This window comes from Zosterops lateralis (genome assembly GCF_965231275.1).
Source record: "Zosterops lateralis genome assembly, chromosome: 11".
NCBI classification, from domain to species: Eukaryota; Metazoa; Chordata; class Aves; order Passeriformes; family Zosteropidae; genus Zosterops; species Zosterops lateralis.
Window position 1 is genome coordinate 4,829,875 of NC_139771.1, and position 13,431 is coordinate 4,843,305.

Here is a 13,431-nt window from a genome sequence, read left to right on the forward strand (position 1 = left end):
GGTGTCCTAAATCCTCATAAGTTATTAACCCATAAGAAGGATTCTCCTTATTTCTTCATCTTTTATTACTTCCCCCCCTTTTCTTTCTAGATTTTTATCCTAACAATTCTCTCACTTGAGATGATTTTTCAGACTATTACCTTTTACTCCTGTAGCTTGGTTGTTCAATGATATTGCCAGGTTATGGCCATGTCTTAAACCTTTCCTTGAAGGTGCATGTTAACAGATGCCATGGAAGCTTCCCTTTCTTACCCTTCCACCTGCTGCTTTTAATTTCCTTCTAACAAACCTTCTCACTTTTTCTCTTCTTTTTTTTCTCAGTTGTATCTGAAAATTGTAATACTCATGTGAATTTCTGTGTTTTATTCAAGTCCTGGAAATAGATTGAAGCCAAGTCTATTACAGTCATTGTTACTGAAAGTTTGTGTGTCAGGTTTGGCTCCTCAGAGCAGGCATGTTCCTGTCACAGGATTAAGTCCAGAGCAGGTAGTTTCATTCTGCATTGCTTTAGGGAATAGCTAATGAACTAAACAAAAAATTGTGTCGCTGCTAATTAAAATCAGAGAGGCTCTCAAGGAGGGAGGGCGTGGGTTATAATCATAGATTTACAAGATAAGCTTTCACCAGCCGTGTGCCATAAAAATTCCTTAGCTTCGTGCCACGGTTTATCTTTCAGCTTTGCTGGCATTTTGTAAATACAGAGCAGTAATTCATGGTGTTGGCTTTCCTGGGACAAAGGCCTTCAGTTAAGCGTGACTGCAGCAATCAGCTCTTCTACCCTTTAATTGCCAGAGCTCAGATGTGGGATATGAGTGGATGAAGGCTGAGGGGAGCAGCTGCTCCTGGCCTGGGGTACTCTCCCCAGCACTCCTTTCTGCTGCCCACAGTATTTTCAAGATTGTCATGGCTCTTTTATGTAATTTTAACACACATAAATGAGTTGTTCATAGCCATCAGTTGTACCAGGGAGAGATACGGAGGCGACACATGGAGTAGCTGAGTGGAAATGAGATTGAAGAGACGGCTCCAGCCCACACCTCTCCGTGGCTCCTGGGGACGTTCATCCCTGTTTTAGCTGCTATTTCCCTACGTGCTCCTTGGTATTGGTCGCAGTGCCGTAACTCTGTGGCACAGCTCTTCATCATTCATTGCAGACCTTCCAAATCCTGCAGTAAAGAGGAGAGGAGCTCTGCAGGCAGCAGCTCACTTTCCTGTCCAGCCTGCAGCATGGCCACCCTTAGCATCACCAGAATTAATGTTTAACGAGGGGCACTTAATGACCCTAGACCTGCTGAGCACCCTCCCCTTCAGCAGTGTCCTTGAGTTCAGGAGCTGGGGTGACTGATGCCTCCTTCCAGGTCTCCCCAAAGGCTCCAAGGCTTCACCTGCACTGCAGGTCCAAAGCTGACCTTCCAACTGCACCCATTCACTCGATGAGGTGATGTTCCTCCTTGTCTTGGATCTTACAGATACCTCCTAAGTGCCCAGAGAGAGGCAGAGGGGGATTAGATGCCCCATGGCCTTTCTAGGATCTCTGTGTTCATCCCAGGCACGGTGAAGCCCTGGCTCTGCACCTGCACTTCCATTGAGCTGTACAGCTCTTCTCACACCATGCTGCTGATGGCATTGTGATCAAGAGGTGGCTTCTACTGTCTCTGGAAGATTTACATGTAGTTTTCAGCTATCACAGAGGAAATAGATTTTCCCTGTCACTGAAGTAGAATGAATACTCAACACTGCACTTATCCATGAGATATTTTAATGCTTTGAAGTTAAAGATCATTAATGTTCTCAGCAACAATTATATAATTTAAAAAGGAGACCCTGTTCAAACTTTTGGACCTTTATAGTGCCTGCTCCTGTAAAGCTATCTGTGATCTCTTTGATATCTATGGGGACTGGGATCAGTACCTGCCAACTCTTCTGTCAGGCCCATTTGCCTTTGGCTCTGAAGGGCTTGGCCAAGATTCTGACAGTGGTGGCCACATGTTTCAGGCATCAGCAGCTGAAAGAGCAGCTCCCCAGAGCAGCATTTGGTGGTCTACAGGTCACTCAGTGACCTTCTGGCTGGTGAGAGCTCTTGTGAGAGATGCAAAACTGTGCCCTGACTCCTGTTCAGGTCTTGGGGTTCATAGAGGCTGCTCTGGACTCTGTAGGGATCAGTTGCCTTGCATTTAATTGCAGATGTTCATTGTGGTCTGTATAGGGTGTCTAATAAACATCTGACCTTGGGGTTCTTTGGAGAGATCTGGGCATATTGGGCGGGTGAGCAGAAACAGCCACTGCTCTGGTTTTATATTGCAAAGTGCTCTAAGGGAAATTGCTCTTGGCTCAACCAGGGCCGAGTAACGGGCAAATTAAGTATTTGCTTGCCACAAAGCAAAATTAGAATGGTAAACAACAGAATAGAACAAAATAGGGTAGAAAATAAAATATATCAAGTTGGAAGGGCCTTCAACAATAATCTAGTCCAACTGCAAATGATAATGATTCACAAACCTTTACAAAAAGGCCGTTGTGCAGGAATGAAAATAAGCAAGTAAATGCTTATTTAGAGCTTAAATCAGTCATAAACCCCTCTTCTGGTATGTAGGATTCAGCTAATAAGATGGCAGATGCCTCTCAACAGCCGTGCCTGACAGAGCTGCAGCGGGAGTGACACTGTTGCTGATTCTGGGTTGAACTAGGCTTGATGCTAAGACGGAGAATAACTGGTTTGTGGTAACTGTAAACTGGAAGTCTTCTGGTTCTTCTTACCTTTCCATGGATGGCATTTTAAATGAAGCAGCTGCTGTAGGTGTGTTACCTCCTGCAGCACTGCTCACCCCACAAGAGCAGCACCCCCCTGCGGAGGGTTGTTGGTTTGGTGTGTTGGTTGTCAGTAGTTTGTGCCACCGCCTGCCTGGCAGCCCCTCCTTCAAGCCCAGCCCTAGCAGGGTGTAACAGCAAGGCAGTGGAGTCAAGGGTATCACATTTCTCTGTATTTATGAGAACAGGTATGAGGACGGAGGTTAAGGACTCGAATGTTTACCAGATTAGGTGGAAGCCTGGAGCAGGAGCTCAAGTTCACTGTCAGCATCAGGAGATGCGCTTTAGGGATGCCTCAGTCACCGGGAAAATGCCTGACAGAAGCTGCATCTTATTTGACGGGGATAAGGCAACCCTGGAGCACAAAGCTGCAGGAGAACAGGGTTTTTCCACTGCTCACAAAAGCAAGTCATTAAACACTGTGGCCTTTCACAAGAGTGCTTGTGTTGCCATCTAATAAAATACTCCCTGACAGTTTCTAGTCACCATCTCGTATTTTCTATTTTGATTTCAGCTGCGTGGCATTCGCTGTTTTTAAAGCATCCAGTACACACACTTCCAGAATTATCCTCTTCCTGCATGGACATCAGTATAATTAATTTAGGGGCACTAGGATTTAAACAGGTGCTTAATTCTGTAACTGCTGGGTTGTTTGGGGTTTTTTTGTCAGAGCAAAGCCTGATACAGGATTCCCTGTGTCAGTTGTAGGACTTTTTAGAGCTATAAAGCTGCCCCCAGTAAAACACCCAGGCGCTGGGTATATCTGAGCATTGCTAGTGTGAGATTTTCAGCACTGAAAACCAAGGAGTTGAAACCAAAGCCCTCCACATGAGACACTTCTTTTTCTGTTTATTTATTAAAAGGGTTGTCCTATTTTCTAGTCAGACTTGCTGACAGGCAGCATATACCAGCTAACATTTGCTATTATCCCATGCTGTTCCTTTGCCGACCCATAACCATTCAGAATTATGTCCTTCCCAGAATTAAGTCAAACCCAGTGCTATTTTGACCTAGAGTACAACTGCCTGCTTGTTTAGCTACCTGTTTTTTTTTCCTCGGTTATACTCTGTGATTCTTAAAATCAGTCATGTGGATGTTCACATCAGGTTTCAGTCGAACCAACTAGGTCAAATCTCTGCTCCTAGCTGAGCAGCTCTAATTCTTTTTGGTCAGCCCAGCCTCCCTCTTTTGGGTATGAGCCTCTTCACATGTCTCTTTTTGTGCTTTATCTTGAGTTGTTTGCTGCTCATCCCCTTGGTTTTACTGCAGATAAACAATCATTTCCCCTCTTTTTCTACCCAGTTTTCCCTCTTTTTTTCTACTAACAGAAAAGACTTGCTTGTCCTCATTTTGCTGATTTTTGATCCAGATTTGAAGCTAGGAGCTCCCTTCCATGGACAAACTCAGCTCCTCTTTGGAAAGCCTGAGCAGGGCATGCTGTTTGTAAAATCAGGATGACAATGCCACTTATTTTCATGTTTTTAATCTACTACAATGCAGTAATTAGATCAGATGCCCAGCAAGCAAGGACCCATTTCCCTTAGCACCAGGCAGAGAAAGGGATGCAATCTGTTTCTCAGTTGCATAGAAGGGCTGCAGCTCCTGAAGGATTTACTTGGACCACAAATGCCAAACTCCTGTGGATGCAATCACTGCCAGAGTTTTGTGGCAGCTGAGCAGGTGGATGTGGCCGGTGTGCTCAAGGCAGGGATGTGAAATTAGGCAAAAAACAATAAATCAGTAGAAAACCAATGCTGTCTCTTGAATTTTCCCACACAAGCCAACAAGACTTGATTTACCAGCTGTGTGTGTAGATTTTGTGTAATATCGTTATTGCTTGATTTTATAGCAGAGACATTAACAGTGTTGGCATTTACCTTGCCATGGTTATTGCTCCCAAGGTAGCACCTCATGTGAAAAAGGGCCCGTTGACATCTCTTGGGATGCTGGCTCCAAGCCTGGGTCTTGCCTGTAAAATTTAGTGGCACTGATGAACCTACTTGAGTAAAATTAAAGCAATTCCCTCCTACAGACCCTGACTTTACCTGGGAATTCCCAGATAAGAAAGCTGTACCAATTTACTGGCACAGAATTGTGAACCAGTGCTATGTCATTGCATTGCTTTTATCTCCACTGATGCTGCTGACATCTTTTCCCTGGTGCTGCTGTGGTATCAAAAGTCTGGTTTAGGACAAATCATGTTTTTCTGAAATTAAATATTAACCAGCAAGCAGAATAACATTTGTTTTGCCTGTAAGTGGGACTGTGTTTTTAAAGCTTTTCCAATTTTTGTAATTTTAATGAAAAAAAAACTTGATTTTTACTTTAGGGAAAAAAATCAGGCATAAAAAATCTGGGGTGCTTGTGACATCTTACACTGCTGAACTTGGTTTTGTGGTGAATGGCTTTGACCCTTGGTTTTCCTTGTGCTGTTCATGCTTCTGATCCTCTTGGGCAGCTCTTCCCTCTCAGTACTTACCCATCTCCTCCCAGGGCATTGCGTCAGCCCTAAATAAAAAGGCTGGTTCCACATCCCTATCTGTTCCCGAGTGGAACTAGGCAAGTTCTGGGCCTTTTAATCAGGAGAAGATGGAGAGGCAGAGCTGGGTATGGATTAATGTCTCAGGGTGATTTTTAGCTCTGGGCTGTGTGGCAGCAACCTTGAAGCTTTGCCTCATCTCTTTTATGGAGCTGAGAGTTAATTTTTTTGGGTGCTTACTTAGCTCTGTGCTGGAAAATGGAGGGAGTTTTAGAAAGCAAGAAGAAAGACACCATTTTTCAATTTAAAAACAGTGAAAAAAGGAAGGAAACAGTATCTTCCCAGCTGCCCACCCTCCCAGTGACTGTGGGCAGGTGAGTAGAGCTGCCTGCCTGCCCTTCTTGTGATAAAAAAGCATTCACAGAATATCATAAATGAAAACTTTACCAGTATAATTGTTAATACACTTAGTCAAACACTCAATATTCTTTAGTTGTACAAAATTATTACCCTATTGGTAATGGAGAGCACTGCTGCGTTTGGACCCTGCAGAGACCTTTGAATATTTCTAATTCAGCAATTAGCGCAGTGCAAAATCAATACATCCCCCATCAAACAGTGGAAATCCTGCCTTATTAAGGCATTCCAATTTAATTGTTAACAGACACTCTATTGGAATTGGGAGGAATTCTTGGGAAACAGTTAGCAGCCCCATGCTAGTTAACTATCAGTGATAAAGTCAGAAAAAAAACAAAATAGGGCTGAGCTGCAGTTTGGACTTTCATAACAGCAAAAAAAAAAAAAAAAAAAGATTCATAGATGGGTACAAATCATACAAATATTGGATCGTCCTCGCAGAAGATGCAGTGAGCGTGGGCCTGTGTTTGATTTCATATGACTATTCTCATGTTCTTTCCTGAGGCATCTCTCCTGGATTGAGTTACTGTATTTGACAGACCAGATGATTTCTTCTGGTCTTAAAATTTCACGGGTATGTTCAACTGGTGCAAGTGAGAGACAGTGCAGCCTGTGTCACAGGGGGGTTGAGGCATCCTGGATAATTATAAAATAAATAAATGCAGTGTTGGTAGAAGTGCATGGAGTGAAACTGCTGCTGGGAATGGGATGGAGGTGGTGCACTTGAAAAAGTGCAGGGAGCTGGGAGGGAGCTCGAGCTCAGGCTGGGGAAGCATCTCTGGAGCAGCACTGACCTGCCAGACAGTGAGCATCCAACCACCCTCCTCTGTCTTACGTGCCAGCAATGAGGCTCAGGGTAAAATAACAGCACCTGGTGTATTGTTCCTCATGGGCCTTTGCATTTCCAAGAGAGACACACTGTTGTGGGTAGGAAATGTGAACTTGTCTGTGTCTTATCTGACAGCTCCTTGATGGAGTCAGAATTCCTACTTGGTGGTGTTGGAGGCCAGGACATCCCCTTGGATGAGCTGGGACCCGAGGAAGAGAGTTTGAGCCCTGGACAGGGGGGTGTGGAGCCGGTCCAGGGGGTTTGGAGACCTTGGCAGGAAAACACTGGGTTTGATTTTAGTCCATGGGAGAGGCTTCTGACACAGAGAGAGGAATTACAAACCACTGGGATGTGAAAACAGTAGTTTAGCACAGTAGAAAATGCAAAATTCAATAGTTTTAGGGTTCTAATTTTGAAATTTGCAGTGGAATAGAATCACAGAATGGTTTGGGATGGGAGGGAGCTTACCATCTCATTCCATCTCCTGCCATGGGCAGGGACACCTTCCGCTGTCCCAAGTTGCTCCAAGCCCCATCCAGCCTTGAACACTTCGAGGGATGGAGTAGCCACAGCTTCTCTGGGCAGAGTAACCATTCTGCTGTTCCAAACAACAATTACTTACTTGACCACATAATGTTATTTCAGAGTTGTTTAATACATCATTAGGATAGTGTGTGTCTAATACATAAATGCTGGGGGTTTTATAGAAATATTAAATTTAAGGTGAGAAGATGCATTTTGCTTTCTGACAGTACTTCCTTCTGGTGTCTGGTGCTGAGCTCTCCAATCTCCACCAGCTACAGATGGTTTTATGTGTTTTATGGGGCAGTAGCTCTGCAGCTCTGCAGCCCTCAACATCAGAAGGCAAACCCCAAATCTGAAATGAAGGGTGTCAGAACTAACAATGGAGGACCAGCACATGCCAACAACACTCATGGCAGGTGCCTACTGCAGGGCCAGGAGCAATTTTCTCTTCAGTCTGGAGCAGATCACTCCCTCCCTTAGTGCTTTGCTTTATTATTATTGTGATTCTTTCTTCAGAGAAGTGGGTTTCAACCTGCAGCTGGAAAGTATTCCCTAAGTGCTATTTTACTATTTATTTTCATCCTACTTCCTATTACTGTGGCAACATGCACTTTGAATTTCATTAGTTTTATGCATTTAAGTTCCTTTTTTAAACCTCCATAAGGTCAGACCCTGCTTGGGTAAACCAACAATGTATTAAATTTGAGGTTCTGAGTAATACTTTTCCTTAAACAGCTGTAGATCACAGGTAGTGAGGGCATTAGGGCTTCCGCTTTTTCGAGAAATATTTGTGGGCATTACTGATAAGCACATGGACCAGATTATTCAGTAATTAGATGAGTATCTTCCATCATAGATTCATTCTTGTGCACTTGTGATTTGTCAGCAGCACATTACAGGGTGTCTGCCCTGAAACCACAAGGGAGGAGGGTGGTGTGCAGGCTGTCGTTGCTGTTCTCTGCACCACAACAGCTCAAAGCTCTTGCAGCTGGAGCTGCTCCAGAGCTCCTTGGAATGGCCAGGAGCATCCCTCAGCACTGTAGGGTGCTGAGCATCCTACACAGGCTATGGGACTGTGGGACTGCTGCCAAACCAGCAGTGGGTACAGTGCTGACCTCAGGGCTGCTTCTTGTAAATGGCTCTGGTTTCACAGGGAGGTTTCATCACCCTGTCCTGGTGACCAGAGTCATCCCAGCTGGGTTTTTTTGCCCAGCCAAGACTCACATCACCCAGAAGAGGGTTCAGCTGGGGGCAGCCAGCCCACAAAGTCCCTGTTGTCTGTGTTTGTCACTTCAGTACTGATTACTAAAGCAGAGACAATGTGCTCTCTCTTGATTTCCCACTGCTGTGGCCCCTAGGAAACAAGCCCTTAGCTGCTTTTACCTGTGACTTGTATGGTTTTGCTTGACAGCTGAGGAAGTACAAGTAGTTCTCCTGCCTCCGTTAGGCTTCTGGAGGGGTCTTCCTTTAATAAATAGGCTCTTTGCAGGCTTCTGGTTTCACAGCCACCCGTGAAAGTAGGCTGTGAGAAGCTGGTTTAGCACGCGTTGGCCGCGTCCCTGCAGAAAGGGCCCTGCAGGCTGCAAAGCAGTCACGGCTGCCTCTTCCAGTGTTTTTGTGCTAAAGTTTGTGCTGGAGAAGTGCTGGGAGCCCTGGCTGCCAGGAGGCTGAGCTTCCCAAACTTCTTACGCACATTTTTATGTGCAACTTTCTGACTAAAGTTCAACTCAGAATACACCGAATAATTCAATTACATCTCTGCCACTGGGTTATATAAGAGAAAGCTGAAATCGCGCCTTGTTTCGTAAGGTAAAGTGTATCCTTCTGCTGATGTGAGCAATTTCCCTGGGTTGTGCAGTGGGGTTTTGCTATGCCTACTTGGCTGAGCTGGGATTTTGAAGGGGGAGAGGGTGCTGTAGCAGTTGTCTACATTGACTGACATCTAAATGTTTGAAACCTGGGCTTATTGTGTGTGTTTTGATGGTGTTTCAGCACGCTGAGGAGACCAGAACAGCTGGACCAGGCCACAGGCCAGCGGTCAACATCCCCCTCCCTGGCAAAGACTGCACCCAGCTCCCAAAGCCCCCGGGAGATGAGGGGCCGGGGCCAGCCTGGACCAGTGGCGGAGGGGCCGCGGAGGACGCTGCAGGTGGACGCCAGGGGCCAGGGCTCGGGGAGGTCTCCCTCGGTGTCACCGGACCGGGGCAGCACCCCTACCTCTCCCTACTCTGTCCCGCAGATTGCCCCCCTTCCCAGCAGCACCCTCTGCCCCATCTGCAAGACGACAGAGCTCACCTCCTCCCCCGGCCAGCCTAACTTCAATGCCTGCACTCAGTGTCACAGCAAGGTCTGCAACCAGTGTGGCTTCAACCCCAACCCACACCTCACCCAGGTAATGCTTTCTCTTCCTCATACAGCCCTCCTGGCTGCTTCGGGTGGGTTCTTGCTTTCTCCAACCTCAGAAGTTGCACCTTTACTTTTGGCAGCTGCAAAGCATTGACCAGGAGCAAGAGTTCTGCTGGTAGCAAGGGAATAATTGTGATAATGTGAGCTTTGATGAGATGAGGAAGATAAATTAGTTGAAGGGGATTGGTAGATTACCAGGGCTCAGTCTCTGTTGTTGAGATGCCAGAACACAGCTGAAGTCTCCATTCTCAAAATGGTCCTGGAGTGAAAGGACTTGACAGCAAGGAGGGGAGCAGAGGAGCTGCTGGGCCACTGAGGTGTCGAGTGTCTCAGACCCTGACTCAGAGCAGGTTCTGTGGGCTCCAGGCAGTGTTCCAGGCGGCGGGAGGGAAGTGCCAGGAGTCGTGCACAGCTCACGGCAGCGCTGGGGGAGGAGCGTTCCGTGGGATGTGTGAAATGGGTGCTCGGGGTTCTGGGGGCGGATCCGGCAGCGGCGCCGGAGGTGGGTGCTGGGGCTGGCTGAGGTGAGGGGCTCCCTGTGCCAATCTCTCAGGTCACAGATCTCCACACAGGATGGGGAGTGATCGGATGGTTTCTGCAGCTGTTAAGAGGCAAATCACAGGGTTTTCTAATCTTAAGCTTAAAACAGAAACTTAAAGCCACAGTTTGGAAAATGACTGTGCCACTCCAGTGCTTGATAATACAGGATTTAGGCACTGAAGCCCCCTGGATACCCAGGATGCACTTCCATTAGCCATTCTGTGGTAAGCATGCAGTGCTTGCTCCTGATGCTAGACACAGTGATGTCTAAACATCCTTGTTTGAAGAACTCCTGCCTTCCAGTCCTTTTTCCTGATGGAAGGAATCATAGAGTTACAGAATGGTTTTCGTTGGAAGGGACCTTGAAGATCACCTAGTTCCAACCTCCTGCCATGGGTAGGGGCACCTTCCACTAGACCAGGTTGCTCCAAGCTTCATCCAGCCTGGCATTGAACACTTCCAGCGATGTGAAATTCACAACTTCCCTGGGCAACCTCTTCCAGTCACTCACTACACTCATGGTAAAGAATTTTTTCCTATTATCTTGTCTAAACATACTCTCTTTGAATTTGAATCCATCCCCCCCCGTCTTGTCACTACCTGTCCTTTTAAATAGTCTTACCCTATGATGGAGATACCCCTGCTATAATGATGCATAATTAGCTGGTTCCTGATATTACTTCACGGGTATTTACCCCTGCAAAGGTCTGAATAAGGTCTCAGATCTTAATAAAGTGCCCCAAGGTGGAAATTCAGGCTCCTGCAAAGAAATGCCATGGGCCACTTTTCTGTTTTGCTTATAAGTTTCATTTTTAATTAGATTTGCCAAACATGAATTTGGTGTCCGAGCATTGCCTTGAAAGTTATCCAGTTACTCTGAATGGTATCAGTTAAGAAGGAAATAACAAAATAGAAAATGCAACAATTTCTCAGTTTCTGGTCTTGTTTCTTCTGCTTTGCTCTGAGAGCTTACCCACAGTGGGCTCTACCCCGAGTCTCTCTCACAGATACCAATGTTAAAACGTGTGTGCACAGAGACTTTGCTTAGCAGCTCTAGGCCATTTTGCTCTTGGCATCTCTAGGTCTCTGTGCCCTCGGAGATGTGTTTGACTTCAGAGCATTTTTAAACATCAAATCAAAAAAAACTGGACCTGAAATGGAAAAAAGATGTTGTTTTTTTGTCTGTCCTGAGTTTAATATGCATTTCAGCAGCAAGCAACCTTATGACTTGTAAGTAGGTCGTTGTGGGAGCTGGGGGATGAAAACAGTTGTCCAAGAGAAGTGTTTGCAGCTTGTGTTGGCAGCCTGTGTGATGGGCTGGCTGGGGGAGCAGCAGTGGTTGCTGCCTTGATGGAAGTGTGACTCATTTTCCTCAACATCGTTCCTTGTGCTGCTATTCTGGAGTCACACAGCGAGGTGCCTGAAGCATCCTGATGCTGTTACTGGGGGGTAATGGAGGCAGCTGGAAGGGTGCTCTCTGTCTTGATGCTGGGAGCTGGGTTGGGAAGGATCTCTAGAGGTTACCTGTTCCAACCTCTGCTCAAAGCAGCAAGCAGAGAAGGGATCTCCAGGCTGTCCCCCACTGGGTCCTGGAACCTTCTAAGGGTGGACATGCTGGGCCCAGCTGCTCCACTGCTTCCCCTCACAGGGAAAACATCTGCCCAGTCTGGTCCCTCCACCCCAGCAGGTGCTGCAGGGTAGCTGCACAACATTGCTCATGAGGTGTTGTATTTTCTATTTGCATTTCCGTATGTATGTACTTTCATGTGTATAATTGATACTGCCACTTTGTGCTGCAGAAGATACAAATTTGTGACTTCTTTCTGCTTTTGAGGCTCTCTAGCAGGATTAAATCATCAAAAATACCACAATTTTCTAAGAAAATCAAACTCAAGAAAACAAAAAATGTATTTTGCTTGGTACATCCTCTCCTGTGCAATCTGTGGAACTGCCAGAAACCACTGGCATGGTGAGGTGGGAGCTGCAGGGCTGGTTTGACAATAATGATCTCTCAAACTGTTTTAAGAGCTGGGGTATAAATCTTACATAAACACTTTGTTTTCCTTAGTCTTTTATTTGTATATATATCCATAGTATAAAATAGGTTTTTGTAATATATATTTAAAGAAAATAATAGACTTAGTGTGTGAGCTGTAGTCCATCAAGCCCTATCTTGCCACTTAACACTCCAAGAGCAGGTTTTTCAGAGGAGTGTTAACTGCATTGCCTAAGGAAACCCCTTCACTTTGTACTTTGGTGGCACCTTCTGCTCAGAAACACATAATTTCCTTTGAAATACTATTTTTATTTGGCTATTATTTTATTCCTTTTTGTGTGCCTTGATGGCCATTTTGTCTCAAAAGCAAGTCATGAATTTCTGTGCTGACAAAGCAATCAGCCTCTGTGGCATCTTGAGTTGACGCTTGCTGAGAAAAACAAAATCTCTTTTTGGTTTTTATTTCACTGTCTGTTTATTCCTTTGAGCAGCAGTTCATTCTTGTTTCACAAGACTGGGCAAACAGAAGTTCCTGTCTGCTGCTGGTGTCACTCATATTTTACATGTAGATAATCATATTGTTCCTTCTGTTTGTCTCTGTGCCCTGAAATAGATGCTGTCATAGTTTTGTTTGGTCATCTACTGGTGGGCTGCTCTTCTTGTTCATTCATTTATTCCTGAAGGTCAGTGCTCGTGCCATAGACAGTTATTTTAAGCAAGGAAAGGGGATTATCAAGCAGGGAGCAATGGTGGCGCCATTAAAGAGAGCAACTTTTGAAGGAACGTGCTAAAATCTAACAGCTTGTAATACATCCTGGGCAGGAAATAGGTTTTTGAATGGAGATGTGTTGTTTTAAGTGCATTGCAGCTTCTAATATGATTTTTAATTTCTCATTAAAACTTTTTTTTTCTACTTTTCTCCTGTGTTGTCTCTAAGAGTTTTTTTGGACAGCTTGTTCTGCAGGACCATACCAGTGATGCTGTCATCTCCTCTGGGGAAAATAGCTCAGTTTCAAACCAGTACAATAGGTTTAGAAAATCCTCTTTTTATACATCTTTCACTTTGTTCTGCCGCTCCTGTGGCTTTTGCCTGACTGATCCAGCAGCATGTTCATCTGATTGGATTTGCTCTGTTTGGTATCATAAGGAGTAACCTGCAGGCATCCTTTCTGCTTTTCTGGGGTTTTGAAGTGCTGCTGCACATTGCTAATCTGATACATTATTTTCTTCTTCAGTCTTCTTTTAAAATTTGTTGGGTTTCTTTTAATTTGTTTTCTCACCATCCTAAGTGCTAAACCAAAAACACGAGGAACTTGAGTTTGATTTTAATCAAGAGCAGCGGCACAGCATTTAAATGTGTGCTTTAGTTAGAGCTGAAATGAAACTCAAAATGCCTGGCTGCCTAATAGGTCTGCTTGGAACCACTTGGGA

General features: G+C 45.3%; 1 protein-coding gene across 1 annotated transcript in view; it reads left to right on the plus strand.

The window, feature by feature from the left end:
* Positions 1-13,431, plus strand: part of BSN (bassoon presynaptic cytomatrix protein) — a gene marked incomplete at its 5' end in the record, with an annotated part of 87,124 nt that overhangs the window by 12,805 nt on the left and 60,888 nt on the right. The window contains one exon of the mRNA XM_083869775.1: positions 9,051-9,450. Within this exon, the coding sequence (XP_083725901.1) occupies positions 9,051-9,450 (400 nt within the window). The remainder of the gene's footprint in view (positions 1-9,050; positions 9,451-13,431) is intronic.